General features: G+C 41.8%; 1 protein-coding gene across 4 annotated transcripts in view; it reads right to left on the bottom strand.

Moving 5' to 3' along the window:
• The window catches only part of LOC110519289 (neuropilin-2), a 201212-nt gene that overhangs the window by 172080 nt on the left and 16632 nt on the right, over positions 1-12500 (bottom strand). For all 4 annotated transcript variants that reach the window (XM_036959471.1, XM_036959473.1, XM_036959474.1 and 1 more), the window contains exon 2: positions 3328-3505. In XM_036959471.1, the coding sequence (XP_036815366.1) occupies positions 3328-3505 (178 nt within the window). The remainder of the gene's footprint in view (positions 1-3327; positions 3506-12500) is intronic.

Genomic DNA, 12500 nt, shown 5'->3' with positions numbered 1-12500 from the left:
ACGTGAATATATTTAGTACAGTTTTATTTAAAAATGCTAACTTTTTTTATGTTTCCCAATTTGTATTCATAAGAAATTCACTGGGGAGGACGGTCCTCCCCTTCCTCCTCTGAGGAGCCTCCATTGACCAATGTTTATCATATATCCTGATGCCTAGCCACCTTACCCCTATACATATCTAACCCTACCAATTCAGTATCCATATTGTAAATATGGTATTGGAACTGACCCTGTATATACTTACTTCCTTCCTTGTGTTATTATTTATATTTCTCGTGTGTTTTTTTGTTGTACTTAACTTTTTTCATGAATGTTTTTATAGTACCACTGATATTGAGTATTGCATTATTGGGAATGAGCGAGGAAGAAAAAGAACAAGGTGACAATACAACTTCAAAGTCAACAATCTGTGTTTCTATCACTCCTGTGCTACTGAAGAAGAGCAGCAGAGTGTCTTTCAACAACAGCTGCTAAAAGATTAATGTTCTCATTCCAAAAGACTGTCAGGAAGCATCCTGAGCCATAAATCTCTATTTCAGAAACATATCCTTGTATTATTGATGGCTTGTTAATAAATGGAAGAATGGCGGAGAGAGAGAGGCTGTTGGACACTCCTGTATTAACCAACAAAGTTTCATAGGTTTGATGTCTTCACTGTTATTCTACAATGTAGCAAATTGTACAAAATAAATAAATGTATTAACCAGAAAAGTGTCAAGTCAAAATATATTTTATAGTTGAGATTCTTCAAGTAGCCTCCCTTTGCCTTGATGACAACTTTGCACACTCTTGGAATTCCCTCAACCAGCTTCACCTGGAATGCTTTTTCAACCGTCTTGAAGGAGTTCCCACATATGCTGAGCACTTGTTGGCTGGGTTTCGTTCACTCTGCTGTCCAACTCATCAGAAACCATCTCAATTGGGTTGAGGTCGGGGGATTGTAGAGGCCAGGTCATCTGATGCAGAACTCCATCACTCTCCTTGGTCAAATAACCCTTACACAGCCTGGAGGTGTGTTGGGTCATTGTCCTGTTGAAAAACAAATGATAGTACCACTACGCCCAAACCAGATGGGATGGTGCATTGCTGCCGAATGCAGTGGTAGCCATGCTGGTTAAGTGTTGAATTCTAAATAAATCATCGACAGTGTCACCAGCAAAGCACCCCCACACCAACACACCACCTCCTCCATGCTTCACGATGGGAACCACACATGCGGAGATCATCCGTTCACCTACTCTGCGTCTTACAAAGACATGGCGGTTGGAACCAAAAATCTCCCATTTGGACTCATCAGATCAAAGGACAGATTTCCACTGGTCTAATGTCCATTGCTCGTGTTTCTTGGCCCAAGAAAGTCTCTTCTTATTGGTGTCCTTTAGTAGTGGTTTCTTTGCAGCAATTCGACCATGAAGGCCTGATTCACACAGTCTCCTCTGAACAGTTGATGTTGAGATGTGTCTGTTACTTGAACTCTGTGAAGCATTTATTTGGGCTGCAATTTCTGACTCTATTGATCTTATCCTCTGCAGCAGAGGTAACTCTGGGTCTTCCTTTCCTGTGGTGGTCCTCGTGAGATCCAGTTTCATCACAGCACTTGATAGTTTTTGCAACTGCACTTAAAGAAACTTTCAAAGTTCTTGAAATGTTCTGCATTGACTGACCTTCATGTCTTAAAGTAATGATGGACTGTCATTTCTCTTTGCTTATTTTAGCTGTTCTTGCCATACTACAGACTTTTACTAAATAGGGCTATCTTCTCTATACCACCCCTAACTTGTCACAACACAACTGATTGGCTCAAACGCATTAAGGAGGAACGAAATTCCACAAATTAACTTTTAAGAAGGCACACCTGTTAATTAATTGAAATGCATTCCAGGTGACTACCTCATGAAGCTGGTTGAGAGAATGCCAAGAGTGTGCAAAGCTGCCATCAAGGCAAAGGGAGGCTACTTTGAAGAATCTGAAATATAAAATATATTTTGATTTGTTTAACACTTTTTTTGGTTACTACATGATTCCATATGTGTTATTTAATAGTTTTTTGATGTCTTCACTGTTATTCTACAATGTAGCAAATAGTACACAATAAAGAAAAACCTTTGAATGAGTAGGTGTGTCTAAACTTTTGACTGGTTGTGTATGTTGCCTTATACGTGTATATGCAGCTCAGTGCCCGCTGATACAACGGTATTCTATGTGAAGTTTGGAGAGTTGGACAATGGTCAATCTCTTCCCAAAATAACGGACGGTCTGGAATCTGGCTGTGCTTCTCTGACTTACCAATAGAGGGTAGAAGAAACAGAACTGATGTCAGGCATATGGAATGGAATGCTCCCAATACTCCACTGATTCTCTAGGGTTCTAGAATTCTGTGGTTGTTGTTGTTGTTGATGTGGAATTTGATTACAGAGAAATTGTGAATATGGCGTGGGAGATTACAGAGAGATGGGGAATATGGCGTGGGAGATTGCAGACAGATGGGGAATATAGTGTGGGAGATTACAGAGAGATGGGGAATATGGTGTGGGAGATTACAGAGAGATGGGGAATATGGCGTGGGAGATTACAGAGAGATGGGGAATATGGCGTGGGAGATTACAGAGAAATTGTGAATATGGTGTGGGAGATTACAGAGAGATGGGGAATATGGCGTGGGAGATTGCAGACAGATGGGGAATATAGTGTGGGAGATTACAGAGAGATGGGGAATATGGTGTGGGAGATTACAGAGAGATGGGGAATATGGCGTGGGAGATTACAGAGAGATGGGGAATATGGTGTGGGAGATAACAGAGAAATTGGGAATATGGTGTGGGAGATTACAGAGAGATGGGGAATATGGCGTGGGAGATTACAGAGAGATGGGGAATATGGTGTGGGAGATTACAGAGAGAAGGGGAATATGGTGTGGGTGATAACAGAGAGAAGGGGAATATGGTGTGGGTGATAACAGAGAGAAGGGGAATATGGTGTGGGAGATTACAGAGAGAAGGGGAATATGGTGTGGGTGATAACAGAGAGAAGGGGAATATGGTGTGGGTGATAACAGAGAGAAGGGGAATATGGTGTGGGTGATAACAGAGAGAAGGGGGATATGGTGTGGGTGATAACAGAGAGATAACGCCAAGAGCTTGTTATGAGGGAAACTGAGACAGAAACAGCAGGGAGCTGGAAATTGTGTTGGATATAAACAGAACAGATCTCTCTGTGGTGTTGGATATAAACAGTATAGATCTCCTTCTCTGTGGTGTTGGATATACACAGCACAGATTTCTCTGTGGTGTTGGATATAAACAGTATAGATCTCCTTCTCTGTCTCACCTGCAGTCCAGTTTCTCCAGTTCAAAGTGGGGGTTGAAGTTGAGGACAATACGCTGGGAAGGTTCTGGGGCGGTGACGACCCAGCGACAGCTCTGATGAGGGGGGTACTCCAGAGGGTACCCTGGGGTGGTGATGTACCCGGCGTTGCTGGCATCAAAATGTCCGCCACACGCCTCACCTATAGGACAGACAACACAGAGGTTTTCAGTCAGAACATGAGGACAGACAACACAGAGGTTTTCAGTCAGAACGTGAGGACAGACAACACAGAGGTTTTCAGTCAGAACGTGAGGACAGACAACACAGAGGTTTTCAGTCAGAACGTGAGGACAGACAACACAGAGGTTTTCAGTCAGAACGTGAGGACAGACAACACAGAGGTTTTCAGTCAGAACGTGAGGACAGACAACACAGAGGTTTTCAGTCAGAACGTGAGATAATAAAACCTTATCTAGTTTAGTCTTTGGTAAAGTTCTGGGTCTACTTATGTCTGTGGGAAGAGACTATACCTCCTCATCCCAAAACCGCAGGGCCTGACAATGTCATACTTCCTGGACTTGACAAAAGGAAACTCAGCTATTCGGGAACGGAGAACAGCTTGAATATCACCACGACATCTACCACTGTTGAACGATCCTCCCTAGCAAATCTATGTTGAGGGTTAAACTGTCCACACTGTATTCTCACTGTGCTGTAGCAGACCAGTCAGTAAACCTAAAGGACACACAGGATCACAGTAGTGCACTCTCTGCCTGTCTGTTGTATAATGACCTCACTGTCGGTAGCGGAACACTGAGACAGGAAGTGACAGACAAGCTGTCTCTGTGTTAGAGGTCAGGGGTCGGGTTAACGCTGTGAGTTAGATGGAGAGGCTCACAAAGCATCCGTTCTGACCCCACATACACACACACACACACACACTAGCCCCCCCCCCCCCCCACACACACACACACACTAGTCCCCCCCCCCACACACACACACTAGTCCCCCCCCACCCCCACACACACACACACACATACTAGTCCCCCCCCACACACACACACACACACTCACACAAACACACTCACACACACTAGTCCACCACCCCCCTCACACACACACACACAAACACACTCACACACAGTAGTCGTTGTCGCCCCCCCCCCCTCCCCACACACACACACACTCACACAAACACACTCACACACACACACACACACACACACAAACACACTCACACTCACATACACTAGTCCACCCCCCCTCCCCCACACAAACACACTCACACACACTAGTCCACCCCCCCTCCCCCACACAAACACACTCACACACACTAGTCCACCACCCCCCCCACACACACACAAACACACTCACACACACTAGTCCCCCCCCACACACACACACACATGCAGGAAGCTTCAAGACAGGGTGTTATTTCTCTTCTCTGTGTATTATATGATGAGTAAGCCCCTCAGCTGTCAACCACAGTCACTTTTCATTTTCAATTACTTCACCAAAACAGCGATGTGTTAGAGAGGCAGGAAGGAAGACAAGCATGTAGAGCATTAGACAACATGGTCCACAAGACAACAGCAGAGTAGAGCAGAGTAGAGTAGAGTAAAATAGAGTAGAATAGAGTAGACTAGACTAGAGTAGACAAAAGTAGACTAGACTAGAGTAAAATAGAGTAGACTAGACTAGAGTAGAGTAGAATAGACTAGAGTAGACTATAATAAAGTAGACTAGACCCAGACTAGAGTAGACTAGAGTAGAGTAGACTAGACTAGAGTAGACTAGAGGAGACTAGACTAGACTAGAGAAAAATAGAGTAGAATATAGTAGACTAGACTAGAGTAGAACAGACTAGACTAGAGGAGACTAGACTAGAGTAGAATAGAATTGACTAGAGTAGACTAGAATAAAGTAGAATAGACTAGACCCAGACTAGACTAGACTAGAGTAGAATAGACTAGAGTAGAATAGACTAGACTAGAGTAGAATAGACTAGACTAGACTAGACTAGAGTAGAATAGACTAGACTAGAGTAGAATAGACTAGACTAGACTAGACTAGAGTAGAATAGACTAGACTAGACTAGAGTAGAATAGACTAGACTAGACTAGACTAGAGTAGAATAGACTAGACTAGAGTAGAATAGACTAGACTAGACTAGACTAGAGTAGAATAGACTAGACTAGACTAGAGTAGAGTAGACTAGACTAGACTAGAGTAGAATAGACTAGACTAGAGTAGACTAGAGTAGAATAGACTAGACTAGACTAGAGTAGAATAGACTAGACTAGACTAGAGTAGAGTAGACTAGACTAGACTAGAGTAGAATAGACTAGACTAGAGTAGAATAGACTAGACTAGAGTAGAGCACAACAGACTAGAGTAGAGTAGACTAGACTAGACTAGACTAGACTAGACTAGACTAGAGTAGAGTAGAGTAGAATAGATTAGACTAGACTAGAGTAGAGTAGAGTAGAATAGATTAGACTAGACTAGAGTAGAGAAGAATAGATTAGACTAGACTAGACTAGAGTAGAGTAGAGCACAACAGACTAGAGTAGAGTAGACTAGACTAGACTAGACTAGACTAGACTAGACTAGAGTAGAGTAGAGTAGAATAGATTAGACTAGACTAGAGTAGAGTAGAGTAGAATAGATTAGACTAGAGTAGAGTAGACTAGACTAGACTAGAGTAGAGAAGAATAGATTAGACTAGACTAGAGTAGAGAAGAATAGATTAGACTAGACTAGACTAGAGTAGAGAAGAATAGATTAGACTAGACTAGACTAGAGTAGAGAAGAATAGATTAGACTAGACTAGAGTAGAGAAGAATAGATTAGACTAGACTAGAGTAGAGAAGAATAGATTAGACTAGACTAGAGTAGAGAAGAATAGATTAGACTAGAGTAGAGTAGACTAGACTAGACTAGAGTAGAGAAGAATAGATTAGACTAGAGTAGAGTAGACTAGACTAGACTAGACTAGAGTAGAGTAGACTAGACTAGACTAGACTAGAGTAGAGTAGAGAAGAATAGATTAGACTAGACTAGACTAGAGTAGAGAAGAATAGAATAGATTAGACTAGACTAGAGTAGAATAGAATAGATTAGACTAGACTAGAGTAGAATAGAATAGATTAGACTAGACTAGAGTAGAGAAGAATAGATTAGACTAGAGTAGAGTAGACTAGACTAGACTAGAGTAGAGAAGAATAGATTAGACTAGAGTAGAGTAGACTAGACTAGACTAGACTAGAGTAGAGTAGACTAGACTAGACTAGACTAGAGTAGAGTAGAGAAGAATAGATTAGACTAGACTAGACTAGAGTAGAGAAGAATAGAATAGATTAGACTAGACTAGAGTAGAATAGAATAGATTAGACTAGACTAGAGTAGAATAGAATAGATTAGACTAGACTAGAGTAGAGTAGAGTAGATTAGACTAGACTAGAGTAGAGAAGAATAGATTAGACTAGACTAGACTAGAGTAGAGTAGAATAGACTAGACTAGACTAGACTAGAGTAGAGTAGAGAAGAATAGATTAGACTAGACTAGACTAGAGTAGAGAAGAATAGAATAGATTAGACTAGACTAGAGTAGAATAGAATAGATTAGACTAGACTAGAGTAGAATAGAATAGATTAGACTAGACTAGAGTAGAGTAGAGTAGATTAGACTAGACTAGAGTAGAGAAGAATAGATTAGACTAGACTAGAGTAGAGTAGAATAGATTAGACTAGACTAGACTAGAGTAGAGTAGAATAGAATAGACTAGACTAGAGTAGAGTAGACTAGACTAGACTAGAGTAGAATAGAATAGACTAGACTAGACTAGAGTAGAGTAGAATAGATTAGACTAGACTAGACTAGAGTAGAGTAGAATAGATTAGACTAGACTAGACTAGAGTAGAGTAGAGTAGAGAAGAATAGATTAGACTAGACTAGAGTAGAGTAGAGTAGACTAGACTAGACTAGAGTAGAGAAGAATAGATTAGACTAGAGTAGAATAGATTAGACTAGAGTAGAGTAGAGTAGATTAGACTAGACTAGAGTAGAATAGAATAGATTAGACTAGACTAGAGTAGAATAGAATAGATTAGACTAGACTAGAGTAGAGTAGAGAAGAATAGATTAGACTAGACTAGACTAGAGTAGAGAAGAATAGAATAGATTAGACTAGACTAGAGTAGAATAGAATAGATTAGACTAGACTAGAGTAGAATAGAATAGATTAGACTAGACTAGAGTAGAGTAGAGTAGATTAGACTAGACTAGAGTAGAGAAGAATAGATTAGACTAGACTAGACTAGAGTAGAGTAGAATAGACTAGACTAGACTAGACTAGAGTAGAGTAGAGAAGAATAGATTAGACTAGACTAGACTAGAGTAGAGAAGAATAGAATAGATTAGACTAGACTAGAGTAGAATAGAATAGATTAGACTAGACTAGAGTAGAATAGAATAGATTAGACTAGACTAGAGTAGAGTAGAGTAGATTAGACTAGACTAGAGTAGAGAAGAATAGAATAGATTAGACTAGACTAGACTAGAGTAGAGAAGAATAGAATAGATTAGACTAGACTAGAGTAGAATAGAATAGATTAGACTAGACTAGAGTAGAATAGAATAGATTAGACTAGACTAGAGTAGAGTAGAGTAGATTAGACTAGACTAGAGTAGAGAAGAATAGAATAGATTAGACTAGACTAGACTAGAGTAGAGAAGAATAGAATAGATTAGACTAGACTAGAGTAGAGAAGAATAGATTAGACTAGACTAGAGTAGAGAAGAATAGAATAGATTAGACTAGACTAGAGTAGAGAAGAATAGATTAGACTAGACTAGAGTAGAGAAGAATAGATTAGACTAGACTAGAGTAGAGAAGAATAGAATAGATTAGACTAGACTAGAGTAGAGAAGAATAGAATAGATTAGACTAGACTAGAGTAGAGAAGAATAGATTAGACTAGACTAGAGTAGAGAAGAATAGATTAGACTAGACTAGACTAGAGTAGAGTAGAATAGAATAGATTAGACTAGACTAGACTAGAGTAGAGTAGAATAGAATAGATTAGACTAGAGTAGAGAAGAATAGATTAGACTAGAGTAGAGAAGAATAGATTAGATTAGACTAGACTAGACTAGAGTAGAGAAGAATAGAATAGATTAGACTAGACTAGACTAGAGTAGAGAAGAATAGAATAGATTAGACTAGACTAGAGTAGAGTAGAGTAGAATAGATTAGACTAGACTAGAGTAGAGTAGAATAGAATAGATTAGACTAGACTAGAGTAGAGTAGAATAGATTAGACTAGACTAGAGTAGAGTAGAATAGATTAGACTAGACTAGAGTAGAGTAGAATAGAATAGATTAGACTAGACTAGAGTAGAGTAGAATAGAATAGATTAGACTAGACTAGAGTAGAGAAGAGTAGATTAGACTAGACTAGACTAGAGTAGAGAAGAATAGATTAGACTAGGGTATTTATTTAAAATATATATATTTTACCAGGTAAATTGACTGAGGACACGTTCTCATTTGCAGCAACGACCTGGGGAATAGTTACAGGGGAGAGGAGGGGGGATGAATGAGCCAATTGTAAACTGGGGATGATTAGGTGGCCATGATGGTTTGAGGTCCAGATTGAAAATTTAGCCTGGACACCAGGGTTAACACCGCCTACTCTTACGATAAGTGCCATGGGATCTTTAATGTCCCCAATCACTGCCCTGGGATTTTTTTTTTTTAGACCAGAGGAAAGAGTGCCTCCTACTGGCCCTCCAACACCACTTCCAGCAGCATCTGGTCTCCCATCCAGTGACTGAACAGGACCAACCCTGCTTAGCTTCAGAAGCAAGCCAGCAGTGGGATGCAGGGTGGTATGGTGCTGACGATGCAGGGTGGTATGGTGCTGGTGATGCAGGGTGGTATGGTGCTGACGATGCAGGGTGGTATGGTGCTGGTGATGCAGGGTGGTATGGTGCTGACGATGCAGGGTGGTATGGTGCTGACGATGCAGGGTGGTATGGTGCTGGTGATGCAGGTTGGTATGCAGGGTGGTATGCTGCTGACAATGCAGGGTGGTATGGTGCTGACGATGCAGGGTGGTATGGTGCTGGTGATGCAGGTTGGTATGCAGGGTGGTATGCTGCTGACGATGCAGGGTGGTATGGTGCTGACGATGCAGGGTGGTATGCAGGGTGGTATGCTGCTGACGATGCAGGGTGGTATGGTGCTGACGATGCAGGGTGGTATGCTGCTGGTGATGCAGGGTGGTATGCTGCTGGTGATGCAGGGTGGTATGCTGCTGACGATGCAGGGTGGTATGGTACTGACGATGCAGGGTGGTATGGTGCTGGTGATGCAGGGTGGTATGGTGCTGACGATGCAGGGTGGTATGGTGCTGGTGATGCAGGGTGGTATGGTGCTGACGATGCAGGGTGGTATGGTGCTGGTGATGCAGGGTGGTATGGTGCTGGTGATGCAGGGTGGTATGCAGGGTGGTATGCTGCTGGCTATAAATACTACTAATAAGTACAATTAAGAATACATTCTAATATAAATCAACGTGGTATGGGATGCAGGGTGGTATGCTGCTATTCTAGTAGACTAGAGTAGAGTAGAGTGCAGTGGAGTAGAGTAGAGTACTGTAGAGTACAGCAGAGTAGAGTACTGTAGAGTACAGCAGAGTAGAGTACTGTAGAGTACAGCAGAGTAGAGTACTGTAGAGTACAGCAGAGTAGAGTACTGTAGAGTACAGCAGAGTAGAGTACTGTAGAGTACAGTAGAGTAGAGTACAGTAGAGTAGAGCAGAGCAGAGTAGAGTACTGTAGAGTACAGTAGAGTAGAGTACAGTAGAGTAGAGTCAGTAGAGTATAATAGAGTAGAGTAGAGTACAGTACAGTACAGTAGAGTACAGTACAGTACAGAAGAGTAGAGTACAGTAGAGTAGACTAGAGTACAGTAGAGTAGAGTAGAGTAGAGTATAGAAGAGTAGACTAGAGTAGAGTAGAGTAGAGTACAGTACAGAAGAGTAGAGTACAGTATAGAAGAGTAGAGTACAGTACAGAAGAGTAGAGTACAGTACAGAAGAGTAGAGTACAGTATAGAAGAGTAGAGTACAGTACAGAAGAGTAGAGTACAGTATAGAAGAGTAGAGTACAGTAGAGTAGAATAGAGTACAGTAGAGTAGAGTAGAGTAGAGTAGAGTATAGAAGAGTAGACTAGAGTAGAGTAGAGTAGAGTACAGTATAGAAGAGTAGAGTACAGTACAGTTGAGTAGAGTAGACAACAGTAGTTTTGAGTAGAGTATAATACAGTACAGTAGAGCAGAGTAGAGTAGAGTTCAGTGGAGAAGATCAGAGTTGAGCAGAACAGAGCGGAATATACCAGAGCAGAGTAGAGTACAGTAGAGTACAGTAGAGTACAGTAGAGTACAGTACAGTGTACTGTTATACACTACAACACTACTGTGTTTTATATGGGCAACCTATGTTGACTGCAGCACAGCCAAGTGTAATGGAATGAAAGACAGAACACACACACACACACTACAGTACTAACACACGTTGTAGTTGGTGTCTCTCCAGCCCCATGGTAGTGTCCCAGCAGGAGGTTCTGGAAGGTCTTCAAACAGACAAGTTTGATTGACAGTTTGAGGTCTGCTTGTGTGGCTGGCTTTCACACACACACACACACACACACACACACACACACACACACACACACACACACACACACACACACACACACACACACACACACACACACACACACACACACACACACACACACACACACACACACACACACACACACACACACACACACACACACACACTGTGGCTGGCTCCCACCACAATATCTGTGAACAATCACATCTCAACATCTGCTCTATGCCAGCCAGTTCCTCTTTCCAGGAACACAGTGAACCTTATGGGTCACATCCCCTTCACTCTTCACCATCGTTACATCTCTTGCATACTAGAAAGGAACACTAGATTACTGGAACACTAGTTCTACAACACTACACCACTACTAGAACACTAGATTACTGTAAACACTAGTTCTAGAACGCTACAACACTACTAGAACACTAGATTACTGGAACACTAGTTCTAGAACGCTACACCACTACTAGAACACTAGATTACTGGAACACTAGTTCTACAACACTACACCACTACTAGAACACTAGATTACTGGAACACTAGTTCTAGAACACTACAACACTACCTGAACTCAGCCAGGTTCAACACAGACCTGGTATCATTCAAACACTGTCTGCCTGCACACTGCATGACTTAATGCCCACTGCTGTGAATCGTCCCCTGCCTGTCCTCTTCAATGTGTCAGATATTGAAAAGGAACAATAAGAACCAGATGCCTCAAATGTGATAGACTTTGAAGTGTTGACATTTCCACAGCTACTATATCTTAAAAGGCATGTTTTATGTACTGTCTCTTCTCCACTGCTCTTCGATGGCCCGTAACTTATTCACTACCAAATATAGGCCCACAGTACACTGACAAACAAACACACACACGCGCACACGCACACATAGAGACACACACACACAGAGAGACACACACACACACATAGAGACACACACACACACAGAGAGTCACACACACACACACGTAACACACATTGCAGGTACATCTTCTTTCTTCCATAAGAGGAAAACAATAAAAGATTTTCATCATTGCTCCCATCCTCAAGTTCCCTCCTAGTGTCTGTTATCATTGCTCCCATCCTCAAGTTCCCTCCTAGTGTCTGTTATCATTGCTCCCATCCTCAAGTTCCCTCCTAGTGTCTGTTATCATTGCTCCCATCCTCAAGTTCCCTCCTAGTGTCTGTTATCATTGCTCCCATCCTCAAGTTCCCTCCTAGTGTCTGTTATCATTGCTCCCATCCCCAAGTTCCCTTCTAGTGTCTGTTATCATTTATCCCATCCTCAAGTTCCCTCCTAGTGTCTGTTATCATTGTTCCCATCCTCAAGTTCCCTCCTAGTGTCTGTTATCATTTATCCCATCCTCAAGTTCCTTCCTAGTGTCTGTTATCATTGCTCCCATCCCCAAGTTCCCTCCTAGTGTCTGTTATCATTGTTCCCATCCTCAAGTTCCCTCCTAGTGTCTGTTATCATTGCTCCCATCCCCAAGTTCCCTCCTAGTGTCTGT

This window comes from Oncorhynchus mykiss, chromosome 22 (assembly GCF_013265735.2).
Source record: "Oncorhynchus mykiss isolate Arlee chromosome 22, USDA_OmykA_1.1, whole genome shotgun sequence".
Classification (NCBI taxonomy): Eukaryota; Metazoa; Chordata; class Actinopteri; order Salmoniformes; family Salmonidae; genus Oncorhynchus; species Oncorhynchus mykiss.
The sequence above is the reverse complement of the archived record's forward strand: the minus strand, read 5'-3'. Positions and strand labels throughout refer to the sequence as shown.